This window comes from Sminthopsis crassicaudata, chromosome 1, assembly GCF_048593235.1.
Source record: "Sminthopsis crassicaudata isolate SCR6 chromosome 1, ASM4859323v1, whole genome shotgun sequence".
NCBI lineage: Eukaryota > Metazoa > Chordata > Mammalia > Dasyuromorphia > Dasyuridae > Sminthopsis > Sminthopsis crassicaudata.
Window position 1 is genome coordinate 632,251,702 of NC_133617.1, and position 14,740 is coordinate 632,266,441.

Genomic DNA, 14,740 nt, shown 5'->3' on the forward strand with positions numbered 1-14,740 from the left:
AATTGACAAACAATAAAACAAAACCAAGAAAATAAAAAAATTGAAATAACTCATTGAAAAAATAACTGACCTGAAACAAGAAATTAGATCCAGGAGAGGTACTTTAAAAATTATTGCCTTACTTGAGAGCCATGATTAAAAAAAAAAAAAAAAAAAAAAAAAGCCTAGACATTATATTGTAAGAAATTATCAAGGAAAACTGTTTTGATATTCTAGAACCAGAGGATAAATTAGGAATTGAAAGAATCCACTAATCATCTCATGAGAGATTCCCAAAACTCCAAGCAATATTATAGCCAAATCCCCAAGCTTCCAAATTATTGTAACCACAAAGAAACAATTCAAGTATCATGGAGCCACAAACAACATAAGATTTTGCAGCTTCTACATTAAAGCATCAGACAGTTTGGAATGTGATATTCTGGAGGACAAAGGAACTAGGATTACAACCAAGAAATCACTTATCCCGCAAAACTGAGTATAATCTTTCATGTTTAAAAATGGATTATCAATGAAAAAGAGAACTTTCAAGCAATTTTTATGAAAAGACCAGAGCTGAATAGAAAATGACTTTCAAATACAAAGAAGTATAAAAAGGTAAACAAAAAAGAGAAATCATAAGGGATTCAATAAAGTTAAGGTCTTTACTTTCTTATGGGAAAAGATGATACTTAGAGCTCCTAAGAACATTCTTATTACTATGACAGAAATAGTATATGTAGCAGGCAGTGGTGTGTTTTGAATATGAAGGGATGATTTTATATATATATGTACTAGGGAAAGGGAAAGGCAGAACAAGGCAAATCAAAATAATCAAATAAAAAATAGATGTTAATTTGATTTACTGAATTAAAGTTTTCTTTATATATATGTATCGTGATTTTTTGCAGTATGCTGCAAATCGCAAAAAATTCCCGATTATCAATGGCCCATGAATAGCCCAAAATATGAAAGAAATGTGTAACCCATAGATGTTGAGAGATGACATATTTCTGAAAGGAAACCAGTTTCTTAGGGTACAAACTTTGATTTCTGCCTTTGTATCTCCAGTGACCCACAATGCCAGGCAATTAATGTTTCTTTTTTGATTAAGTATTAAATATTTTTGCTTTCTTAAGTTATGAAGTCCTTGAGATTCATGCATTAAACTGCTTTGTATTCTCCTTCAACTCTTAAAGATGCTGGTACATTTGATGATTTGCTGATATCAATGAATAAGCACTGAAATGAATACATATCTAAAGAATCTGATACAAAAAAAGACAGCTGAAGTTTTGAAAGAAGACAATTTATATTTTAGAAAATATTTATTTTAGAAATAGACATTTCTACAAAAAAATTTATATATATATATATGTATATATTATATAAAAGCCTCCTCCCAACAACCAAACTGGATGATACCCTTCATCTGAATCACCAGGAAAAGTGATTCTTATTCTTCATTATTATTTTCCAATTAAGCTCTTAATTTCTCAAGTAAAGCAGTCATGCCTTTGCTGTTTTTCTCTTTTTCCAATGTGGGGATGAGGCTTTTCAGTCCAGATTTAACTTTATTTACCACTTCTGGATCAGGGCTTTGGAGCAGACTGAATAAAGAGAGGGGGAAAAAAACCACAACTTAATTTAATGAAATTTCAAATGATCTCCTTTAGGTCAAGTGACAAAATTTCTGAGCTAGATACCTAGAGATGTCACTTAATCTTAACTCTCTCAATTTTTTACATGAGAAAACTGAGGTCCATAGAGTTTAAGTGATTTGTCCAAAGTCACACAGATGTTATGTGGTAGAGACATTACGCAAACAGATTCCTTGACATCTGTTCAATACCTTTTCTCCTGTACTACATAGCCTCCTTAAGAAAACTGATGTAGAGACCTAAGAAAGAGAAGAGATCCCATATGTACAAAAATATTTATAGCAGCTCTTTGGGGGAAAGCAAAGAACTAGAAACTGAAGTGGTGGCCATCAACTGGAGAGTAATTAAACAAATTATGACCTATGAATGTTACTTACTGTAAGAGATGAGGAAAAATTTCAGAGATATAGAAAGACTTGTATGAATTGATGCAGAGAAAAGAAAGAATTAGAAGAATAATGTATAACATCAATAACATAAGGCATTCTTAGGTCACTCTTGCAATTTATACAGATTGCATATGTGTATTACTAGATAATGATGTGAGACTTGTTTTATGGAGTCTTGTCTTCTTTACTGCATTTTTCAGCACAAAAGGAAAGGTCTTTTTTCTCTTTGTTCTACATCTGGTGTGCTCTGTAAAGTGTTATATAAAGTAAAGATACACTTTCTGAATAAAGAGTAAATCAACAAATATACATGAGGGGCTTCTGAGTTTTTAGTGTTCTTTGAATTTTTTTTTGGATGACAATACATAGTGCCAAATTTCCCTCAGTTTACTATATTTTAACCATCCTGGAAAGTAAGCACAACACATTTACTGCCAAGTCTTGGTATCTTTTCAAGTATTTGATTTAGCTAAGAATGAAAAACCTATTATCAATAAGAAAGAAAAAAATGCTACTGTATCATCAAGAAGGCAAAAATTTAGCTGAGGCCTAATAAAATTAATCTTAAATTGTGAATCAAGAAAACAAGCAAACATGTACAGTTACATGGCCAAAAGGCAGTTACTGACTTAAAAAGAAGCTATAATATATTAGATTAGATATGGTCACTAAGGGAACATATGACAAAATGTGATAGGCAGAGAAGTAAGATTAGTTAAGAGTGCCTAACACACTTGGAAATTGGCGAGCAATTGTCACAAGAAAAGACAAGAGAATAAAGATGATAAAGCTAAGCTTCAAGGAAGAATGAACAGCAACAAGAAAATATAGGCATTAATTGTATTTAACATAGACTTTTATCCTTTGGGATTTTAAAATCTGAAATAAATCCATTAGTATTTTTGCCATATCTCACATTACATAAAGTAGAAATCCGTTATCCCTATTTATATATAAATTATTTATTTTTATTGAGATTATTGAGAATATGACGTGTTATACAGATATGCAAAAGTATAGTGAAAAGGCTCTCCCCACTACAGGGCAAATCTTTAATTCTTCAATGATTGGTCTATCTCTCAAACTCCATCATTCTAGTGGATTTGGAGATTTATGTTACACAATGGCTTTGCTATGCATTACTCTGTGACTGTGGACAAATCTTTCCCTTTGAATTTGTCTAAATTTCTTCCTTTATAAGAGATGAGAGTAGGACTAGATGAACTTTAAATTTACTCACAATTCAAAACCCCATGATAGGATTGTTAACCATGGCTTTCAATCACTTAGGTTTTGTTTTTGTTATGTCAGTTCCAGGTTACCTTTCTTCAGACATGTAAGCTTCTAGGACAAACCCACTTACAGTATATAGTATATGCTTAGAAGCTGAAGATTAATTTGAATTTTGGCAAAATGTAAATATAAGATAAAAATAATGAAGTTACATATTGCATTATAATTCAAAATATAATCCTTTAGAATGGTAAAATGGATAAAATATTAAATTTGGGTTCTGACACATGAAAGATTCAGTTAAGCCACATCATTTCTATGATCTTTATCTGTATGTTTTCTCTTCTTTTATTAACATAAAACAGAACCTATTAATAAGAACAGAACCTTAGTATTGGGGACTAAGATGAATCCCAAGAAATAATACTCACCGAGAAAGAATAATAGCACCCCGATTAACTCCTGCCCAACTCTTCAATTTCTTGACACCAACATGTTCTACCAATGTTTTGGCAAAAGAACCTATAATGACAGATATAAAATTAGTCAGTAAACTTTAGCAAAGGAAAAATCTACAATGATGTGTTAGCAATAGTACTTTCAGTATGAAATGGTCTCTTGATTGCCTTTCAAAATAATTACTATTTAATATTGTTAACTTTTTGGTCTATATCTTTTAACTCTCAAGTGGTATATAGGATAATTAAGGATAATTTAGGATACAGTCGCAGTCAAGTATTCCGAACACTTACAAACATGAAAAAAGGCCACATATTCATTTTTGAGGGTATTGTTTAAATGGTCTGATACAGATTAAAGAATTATCAATTAAATATTTATTAGATGACTATTGTATAGCAGGCACTTTTGCTGGGTTCTGAAGATACTACTACAAAGAATGAACAATTCCTAGTCACAAACAGCCTACATTTTAATGGGAGAAAATAGTAATTACATTATATAGAAAAAAGTGAAAAAATACAGATAAACAAAAAATAGTTAATACAAGATTGTTTGGGAAGGAAGGCACTTGCAGTTGGTGGGAGTGAGGGAGTTACACATTGTAAAAGCACACACACACAAGATAGAAGGCCAGTTTGCGTGGCTCTCAAAAGCGAAATAGGGAAAGCAATTTCTAATAAGAATAGAAAAGACAGGTTAAGATCAGCTTATAAAGGGGTTTAAGGGCTAAAGAGAGTTTGTTTTTTCCCTAATATAGTTAGAAACCCTTATGGTTGATTTAGGGGAATTACAAGATCAGATTTTCACTTGAAAAATTATACTGGCATCAGTATGTAGCATGGAAAGACATTTAATATAAGACAAAAGAAGACATATTCTGATAAGAAATCAACCTAAACATGCCTCTAACTCATTTGATATACTGTATTGCTTTAGTGGTACTTCAGAATTTACTGATGTAAAATCAGCTTAAAATTTAAAATGTGCTAATCCTAAAAACATAAGTAAGGTATATATTAGTTGGAAATTGCTGAATTTCTAAATAATCCCTAAGAAAAATCCAAATTCCATAACTTACCTTCTCTTCCATTTTCTTTCATTTTTTCATCTTGTTCTACTAACCATTTCAGAACTAGATGTCCAGCTGGATGTTCTGCCAAGTGGAGCTATGAAGAAATCAAAGTTACTAATGTAAGTGATTTTCATCTATGATGTAGCATGTGGCTCAGCATTACTCATTTAGATACTTAGATAAAAACAATGTAGAATAAAATAAGGGATTGTTCATGTTTGGATCCTTATTTGGATATAACTATACCCATAATAATTTTCATATTACCTGCCATCTGTGTATTTGAAGATAGCATGACTTTCAGAAGGTAGTTATGTACTTAAAAGTACATTAACACATATTCTAAAATATTCTTGCTGTTTCTGTAGGAACCATTTTACAATAACATTTTAGAACTACACTGACAGGCAACAAACATATTGCTAAGCATCCACTAACTGCCGAATACTATTCCAAATGCTGGGGACACAAAGAAAGGAAAAAGATAGTTCTTGATCTCAAAAAACTTAAGAGACTTATAGGGGAGACAACATACAAAACAATGTTTGTATGCTATATGCTTGTATGATCAAGCTATATACTAGATAAATTGGAAATATGGCAATCAAGGAGGATTAAGAGGAATTTCCTGGAGGTGGTTAGTTTTTAGCTGAGACTTGAAGGAAGCAAGGGAAGTCAGCAGGTAAAGATATGGAGGGAGAGTACTCCAGGACTGAGAGATAGCTAGAGAAAATGCCGGGAATAAATTGATGGGATTGGGGAAGGGAAAGAGTGGTGGTGGTATATGTGTGTGTGGGGGGGGGGGGTGGGGGGTTGAGAGAAAAGGAAGAGAGAAGAGGGGCCTTTGTATGCAAGGAAGTCAGTGTTAATGGCTTAACATTTTTTCCCCAGAATATACATGGAGGGAACTGGATATAAGCCAAGATTGGAAAAGCTGGAGGAGGGGAATACCAAACAGAGGATTCTATAAGAATATTTATTTAGCAAGATCACTTTAAAGACAACTAAGTGGAAGACGAATTGTAGTGGGGAGAAACTTGTGTCCAACTGGTGTGTGACCAATCTGCAGACTACTGCAACAGTTCAGGTACAAGAGTGGTCATGAGGGCCTACACCAAGATGGTGTCAGTATCAGAAAGAAGGGGGTATGAGATGGTGCAAATGAAGATTATGATATATCATGTTAAATCCTGCTTCATGTGTGATCTGTTTAACTAAAAATACTTTTAAAGTATTTATTTCATTATGTTGATCTCAGAAGATTCAGGCTTTTTAGAATTAAGCAAGTCTCCTCTGTTTGTTTCATAATTTGATATATTACCTCTCCATCCTTGCCACCAGGAATCATTTCGAAAGCGGCTAATTTGGCAATGGTATCCATAGCAGGTTGAATATCTCCAATAGCAGATCCCAGAACATTAACAACAAAAACACATGTTGATTTGTCTGTCATCAATTTCTGGACATGTTCTTGCATATAGTTTAACAGGGATGGGGAAATAGACTCCAAGAGCTCTTTACGGCGGATTATACTATCTTTCTTACTGTCAAAAGAGAAAGCAAAAAGAGAGATGATGGTCTTGTTATCACAGAATTCCAATGATACCACTTGTTTCAGAGCTTACAACCCTGCTTAGATACAACAATCTAGGTAAATTTTAGCATGTTTTAGGATCCTGGAACTTTATGTGCTCTTTAAAAGAAAAAGATTATGAATCTTCATCCTCAGTTCATCAAAGCCCAATTTTATACAATCAATACCTTCTCTTCTATGTTTTTCTTTTGATCCTTAAAAAACAAACTTTTCTAGCTACCTGAAATGTCTGGCACACATTTTCTCAATTTATACTGCCTTTATTTTTCCTGAATGTTAAGAGGAAGAAGATTTAAGAAGAGGCTAACTTGTCCAACCTCTCATTTCATACATGAGAAACAGAGGTTCAGAGAAGTTAAATGACTTGAACAATATTTGAATCCAAACTCCTGATTTCAAATCTGATGTACGCTGATGCTCGGAGAGTGTGTTTCTACAAACAGAACCACATAAGATAAGGATTTGAGAAAATAAAATGGATTGGTAGCACAAAGATAAATGTTTCCATTTATTCTTACGTTATTATTTGTCTCTAGATAAATAACTTAATTTAACGAAGCTGGACTATGCATTTCTTGTTTAAGTACATTACTTAATATTTCCAGACTTCAGTCTCCACAACTGTAAAATGAGGGAGTTGGACTACATGGCCACTGAGGTCTCTTCTAATTTTCAGCTTAAGATGTGTCTGTGCATAGCTATACTATTAACATAAAATTTTGGTGGAGGATAGGGAGATAAAATCTTTCCAAAGGAAGAAGGTATAATATTGTGAAAATTGGAACCCATAAAGTTATATAGTAAGGGGAAATATCTGTAATATATGTCTGTTTTCCTGTAATCATTTTGATTTAGAAAAAAGCAGTTTTCCCAACTCTCTTAAATGTGTGGGTCAAAAGCACAGTTCTCATTAAAACATTTTACAAATTGAAAGATCTGACAGTCATTAAGCACCTTTTAAGTGCAAAGTGTCATGTTGTATTCTAAGAGAAATACTGAGGAAGGATTACTTCAGTCTATATAAATTAAGGAAAACTCTGAGTTATGAAGAAATTCAACAGAGATAATGAATAAAAGGCAACAGTCTAGGTTTTCTGAATACATTTGGAATTCAATGGAAAGAATAAGTTAAGATATTTGGGAAAACTGAGCAAGAAACATATCTGTCCTACAGACTACTATATGAAAGGCATGCCACCTAAATATTTATTTTTCTGCTATAAAAACACTAAGAATCCCTTCAACAGTTTAAAGGTGAAGCTATATCATATGTAATTCCAGAGGAAAACTGATATGCATACTTCAGTTCACAAAAAAAAAAAAAAAAAAAAAAAAAAAAAAAAAAAAAAAAAAAAAACCAAACCAAACAACAACAACAAAAAAACTCTGGACAACAAAAGTAAAAAGAGAAAAATAATTCAGATTCTTCTTTGGGCTCTAAATACAGAAAATGTTACCGAAATTACCTATGTGCATTTCCATCACCCTTCTGTAAAACTTCAATGATCTCAGGTACAAGATGGGCAGGATCTCTAGGACTCAGTAAATACAACAGAACTTTCCTTCCATATTTGTTATTCACTATATCCGACAGGGAGCTGATGATTTCCTATAAGAATACATGAAAAATCAAATCAAATTACAATCAGTTTGTTTGAGTTTTGAATATATAATTGAACGCTTGATTTTAACAGTGAAAGGAAGTAAATATAAGTTTATTTTCTCATTAGGTAGATATGCCTCTAAGGTCTTTCTCCCTAAATCATAAATAACTATCTGAAACAAAGCCAGGATCCCCTACTTATCTCCTATGTAAAGAATATAAAAAGTCAATTCACTTGAAGTTTATTTAACATCCCAAAAGAATTTTTCTAAATTTATGGAATCTCCATTCTCTATGACCATTATTTAAATTATAATTATTAAGGATACTATGTGCTTGGACTATTGATTGGATGTTAATTTGTAGCTGTATTTAAATTTAGCAATAGGCAGTGGAGAATAACTTTTCCTAGAACATGGTTACTGAGATAAATGCAATAGGCTACTATAAAAAATTCTTACTAAAATAAAGAGTGGATAAAAGTGTAAAATTAGGTTGTTTGTCATGATGAAGTCTGTTTATAGTAAGGGAAAAAAACTTTAAAAGTGAAAAATTTAGTTATACTCTACTGAATACTCAATCACCAAGAGAACATTTTTGACCTCATTCAAGATTAAAAATCTTTCTAGTTTAATTAACAGTAATTGTCAAAAGCAAAGGAAATCTTTCTCTGCATCCCATTCAAAAGTAAATTATGTCTTTAAGAATAGAAAGAAAATCCTCCAAAACTTAATGTTTCCTAACAGAAAAGTTAAAGGTTTCTTTTAAAAAAAATTATCTACTATCTCCTATAATAAAAGTAAGATAAATTAACTGTACTCTTTATTTTTTTCCATCCTATTTAGTAAATATTGTTGATAAAATGAAGTTTAAATATAAAAAATTGACATGCGAAAACCAATCAAGTTAAATTAATTCACCAAGATACTAAGAAAAGATACTACACTGCTATATCCAGAAAAGGAACACTGGGAAATGAGTGTTAAGCTGTTTGCATTTTTGTTTTTCGTCCCAGGTTATCTTTACCTTCTGAATCCAATTCTTCCTGTGCAACAAGAAATTCGGTTCTGCACACATATATTGTATCTAGGATATACTATAACATATTTAACATGTATGGGACTGCCTGCCATCTAGGGGAGGGAGTGGAGGGAAGAAGGGGAAAATTCAGAACAGAAGCAAGTGCAAGGGATAATGTTGTAAAAAATTACCCATGCATAATACTGTCAAAAAAAAAGTTTTAATTATAAAATTAATAAAAAAGATCCTACATTAAGAAATAAGAAAAAATAACAAGTTGAAAATAATGGCATTTCTCAATGGTGAAATGGATAAGTATTAGTTCAATTTTAAATCCTATGATGCCAACATTCAGGCTACTTAAACTATCATACCACCTTCATGTAAAGTTGTAAGAAGAGGATGATAGCTTTGTTAAGCTTTAAAATTTTATAAAGCATTTGACAATTATCTTTTTTTCTTCACTCTTCATATAAATAAGTAGGTATCACATCTTACAATCAAGATTATATTTCCACACAACAAAGCTTAGAGTCAGAATTTTCTTTAATCAGAATCGATTTTAAATATGGCTTCATTTAACCTCTATTTGCCTCAATCTTATGTCTGTAAAATGAAGACAAAAATAGCACCTAACTTTCAGGGCTATAATGAGGATCAAAATGAGATAATAATTATAAAAGTGCTTAGCATGGTACCCTGGCACATATTAAGTGCTATAAAAATGTCAGTGACGATGATGATGATGATGATGATGGCCACATAGAAAATAGTGGAGGGATAAATCTAAAATCAGAACTCTCAATTCAAAATATGTTCCTTTTTGATACACCACTTTATCTTCTTTTAAGGAAAGAAGATACTTTTTGTATCCTGATCCCCAAAGTATTCAAAACAATGCTGTATAAACATCAGGGGATCATTAACTATTTTAAATGATAATAGGGTCTGTGTTCAGTAGACATATAAGGGCTACTTCGAGAGTTAAGCACAGTACTTGATACATAGTAGGTTCTTTAAACTTTTTATTTATTGAAAGATTGGTTTAAGCATCTGAAAACTATTTGTGCTGACAGATTTGGTATATTTTCCCATTTGATTTTTAACCAATTCATGTGAAAAGGGACACTAGTATTTTTGTATATGAATAATTAGAAAACGGACAGATTTACAAATCTTGGGTCAATTTCTACAATATTCCAAGAGCCATGGTATTTTTTCTAAGTAATATTTTTTTTGAAAGAAAAATTCTTATGGCAATAATTAAATTAGTAAGACACAGTAAGCCCCTGTTGACAAAAAATTTTATAGTAGCATTTTTGAAACTAAGAAGGTGCTCTTTACTTTGGGAATGACTATATGAATGTTATAGAATATTATAGTGTCTTAAGGAATGATACAAGAGATTACTTTGTAGAACCTGGGACATTTATGTGAACTGATACAAAAACTATTTTGAAAGACTTAAATGCAACAACCAATGCAATAACTAAAGATTCCCGAGGACTTATAATGAAACAAGCATACTCATTAACTCCTGACAAAGAGGTGATAGACTCAAAATGTGGAATAAGATATAACACTTTGGACCTAATGCAGGAATTTGTTTTGCTTCATTATACGTTACTAAGATAATTATTATAAAAGCTTTTTTTTTCTTTTTTTTTTTTTCAATTGAGAGAGAAGTAAAGGTGAGAGGGCACCTAGGGATAGGGGAGCTCATGCTCTGAAAAACAAAGCAGGAGGACCATTGAAATTTTTAAGGCACAAAATGGCCAGAAATAAAAAATGCATGATAGCTCTGAAAGTTGCATATTAAATTTGTTATATATATAAAAGCAAAAGTTGTATACATATTATAGAATTCCTGTTTAATATATAATCTTTCTCTGTCCTACTTGTATAATAATATGCTTTTATTTGGTATTTGTTAAATTCAAAATTTAAAATTGTATGTGGATCTGTAGCCAAATAATATTCAAATGTTGATGTTGTTTTTTTTTTTTTTTGTTTATTTGTTTTTAAATGATAAGGAAGGAAAGTCTAGAAGACTGATGCCAAAAACCGGGGAAAAGGGTCATTAAGACATTTTTCAATCATATACACAAAAAGAAAGATAAACTATATGGGAAAGCTGTGAATGTATATGTAAACCTTTCTTGTGTTCTATATGGAAATGTGCATTTTTGAGGGAACATTTGTTCTCTTAAGAATATAAAAAAAGACTCACCGACATAACTATTTGCTTCATAAGCTTAGTATCATCCACACAATCAAATGCTGCCAGCAAAACTAAATGAGAATATTCACCCTGCAAAAATGAAAAATTAATAAAGGTTAAAAATGCATTTTCCCACTTAGTCCTTCTATTAGTACATTTTATAAAAGTCACTAATGATGACAATCAATGTCACCTATCTAGCATGCATCAAGCAGTTAAACTGGATCAAATGAATGGCCAGGCCTAAATAATTACTTTCTGCAGGCAATATTAAAAGGACCATAGATTTATAGCTGGTAGGTACCCTAAAAGTAATTTAATCCAGTTACTCCTACACCTTGCAGATAAGTGACTTTGCTGAAGGTCATGTTAGCAGCAAGTGGCAGAACATAGATTTAAATTGAAATCTTCCAATTTTCCATTCCAATTTCACAATTTCCCATTGTACCATTGTGTTAAAACACTTTTGACTTAGTCAGCTACTAAAAGGACACTTCCAACGTGACAGTGCCCCTTCTGCTAGTTAATGAAATAAGTTCCCTGAATTAAGTATAAAGTATAACTCTAAAGAAGTGAGAAATATTTGTCTCCTTAAATAGGCACCATAAAGAGAGGGATTCTCCTGAGCTCTCCCCTGGACAACTTTAAATAATGCCTCAAAACAGATTTTAGATTTGGCTCTTTTTTCATAATTTTCTTGCATTACTCATTTTCCTAATTTTCTTCTACTTCTATTATGATTTTAATGCTCATTTTTGAGTTCTTCTGCAAGTTCTTTTTGGGCTGGAGACTACTTCCAGTTGTTCTTTGGTGTTTTGACATAGTTGCTCTCTTCTGAGTTTCTATCTTGATCTTTCCTATTACTATAATTGTTTTCTAATAGTCAGATTCTTTTTTTTGCTCATCTTTTTTGGGCCTTTCCCCCTTAAATTTGATTACTCCATTGTTTCAGGTTTCACATGCATGAGTGTTTACCCCATGTTGCACTGAGAGTGCCCTGAGGCCCATAGGGGACTCTCATATCTGGCACTATACACCAGATGGTGATGGAGTTGGGGGTAGCTAGTGCTGCTAGAGGTCTGGCAGTTTACCTGGTGCCAAGTTAGGATTCTATTGCTGGTTACAATGTGTTTTTGCATTTCCCCAGGGCTACACTGAAGCATGCAACGGTCTGGCTGCTGGCTACTGCCGTGTGCTTGAGATTATGCTAAAGTACGCAGTGGTTTTTGGACCCAGAGTCTGCTATGCTGAGGCACATTGGGATGGGGTGGGGGAAGACACCTGCTATTGGTGCTTGTTGCTTCATCACAGGGGATCAGGATCTCCCACTTGTTTGCTGAGATGGGGCTTGCTGCTCACTTGTTGGGACATCTCCTGTCCTGAATTGCATTCCTCCTTTACTCAAGTAAGACAGACCTTTCTTGTTGATCTTTTAAGTTTCTTGGGGTAAAAGATTGCTTCATTCTGTTTTTTTGCTGGTTCTGCTGTTCCAGGATTTGTTTTGGGGTGCATTTTATGATTGTTTGGAGGTGAATATAGGAATCATGTGATTTACTGTTTAACCTGCCATATTGGTTCTCAGAAATCTAACCAAAAATTTCTCACTATGTTCCACAGATGGATGCACAAGAATCCACAGAAGAATAATAATTCTTTAGTTAACCTAGTTATTAACTTCTGAAGGTAGTTATCCTGGTTCTCAAAGGATAAACACACTCTACTATCAAAAATCCTCCAGACTACTTAACAGATATCTCACAATGATATGGAATCTTCTTTCTTTTAAAAAATTTTGACTCACATGTCAGTGATCCTCTTTCCTTCTGAAATGTCTTTCTTAATAGTTCTCTAAAATCTCAATCCTAGTCTGACCTTCTTGTAGGTGTTGGTTATCCCAAGAGTCAGGTGGGCTAGATTCCCAAACTTCACATTTGGCACATGAAGAAGAGTTCAGTAGTCATAATCCCATTTGAAAACATTTCCTGTCCATTTATGAAGCCTTGTGCCACAATGGAGCCTTGGGAGATGGCTGTAATGATGACAATCTCATTCCGTTCTTAATTTGATTGCAAGTTCACCATCAATCTTAAGCCATTTATGCTTAACAGAATATTCTAATAAAGCTGGTTATCTGATTTGCTAGCCCACAGCAAATGAGCAAGTAGAAAATGTTATCACTGAGAGTCAACAAAAATTACTATGGACATTATTTATTAGATCTCCAAAAGGCAGACATAAGTCAGAATGGTTTTGGCCCATATACTATCGAAGAAAACAAATATGTTTCTTAATTATATCTGAAGGCAATAACACTGTGGTCAGCATAAAACTATAGCTAGTGCAAATTTATTATTTTTTCCTTTTTATTTTCTTTTTCTTTTTTTTTTTTTTAATTTTTTTTATTATATATATATATATTTTATAATATTATCCCTTATATTCATTTTTCCAAATTACCCCCCCTCCCTTATTCCCTCCCCCCGACGACAGGCAATACCATACATTTTACATGTGTTACAATATAGTCTAAGTACAATACATGTGTGTGAATATCATTTTCTTGTTGCACAATAAACATTAGAATCCGAAGGTACATGCAACCTGGGCAGACAGATATTAGTGCTAACAATTTACATTCCCCTCCCAGTGTTTCTTCTCTGGGTGTATCTACCTCTGTCCATCATTGATCAACTGGAAGTGAGTTGGATCTTCTTTATGTTGAAGATTTCCACTTCCATCAGAATACATCCTCATACAGTATCGTTGTTGAAGTATACAGTGATCTTCTGGTTCTGCTCATTTCACTCAGCATCAGTTGATTTAAGTCTCTCCAACCCTCTCTGTATTCCTCCTGCTGGTCATTTCTTACTGAGCAATAATATTCCATAACTTTCATATACCACAATTTACCCAACCATTCTCCAACTGATGGACATCCATTCATCTTCCAGTTTCTAGCTACAACAAAAAGAGCTGCCACAAACATTTTGGCACATATATGTCTCTTTCCGCTCTTTAGTATTTCTTTGGGATATAATCCAGTAGTAGCGCTGCTGGGTCAAAGGGTATGCACAGTTTGATAACTTTTTGGGCATAATTCCAGATTGCTCTCCAGAATGGCTGGATTCTTTCACAACTCCACAGCAATGTATTAGTGTCCCAATTTCCCCACATCCCCTCCAACATTTGTCATTATTTGTTCCTGTCATCTTAGCCAATCTGACAGGTGTGTAGTGGTATCTCAGAGTGGTCTTAATTTGCATTTCTCTGATCAGTAGTGATTTGGAACACTCTTTCATGTGAGTGGATATAGTTTCAATTCTCTTCCTCTGAGAATTGTCTGTTCATATCCTTTGACCATTTATCAATTGGAGAATGGTTTGGTTTCTTATAAATTATGGTCAGTTCTCTATATATTTTGGAAATGAGACCTTTGTCAGAACCTTTGTTTTTAAAAATATTTTCCCAATTTGTTACTTCCCTTCTAATCTTGTTTGCATTAGTAT

General features: G+C 32.9%; 1 protein-coding gene across 3 annotated transcripts in view; it reads right to left on the reverse strand.

Annotated features, from left to right (window-relative positions):
* Window positions 1-1,288: 1,288 nt before the first annotated feature.
* PUM3 (pumilio RNA binding family member 3) overlaps window positions 1,289-14,740 on the reverse strand; it is a 56,112-nt gene continuing 42,660 nt past the window's right edge. For all 3 annotated transcript variants that reach the window (XM_074282824.1, XM_074282823.1, XM_074282825.1), the window contains 6 exons: window positions 11,244-11,324; window positions 7,857-7,999; window positions 6,118-6,340; window positions 4,803-4,890; window positions 3,694-3,784; window positions 1,289-1,589 (listed from right to left, as the gene is read on the reverse strand). In XM_074282824.1, the coding sequence (XP_074138925.1) occupies window positions 1,460-1,589; window positions 3,694-3,784; window positions 4,803-4,890; window positions 6,118-6,340; window positions 7,857-7,999; window positions 11,244-11,324 (756 nt within the window). In that variant the 3' untranslated portion in view covers window positions 1,289-1,459. The remainder of the gene's footprint in view (window positions 1,590-3,693; window positions 3,785-4,802; window positions 4,891-6,117; window positions 6,341-7,856; window positions 8,000-11,243; window positions 11,325-14,740) is intronic.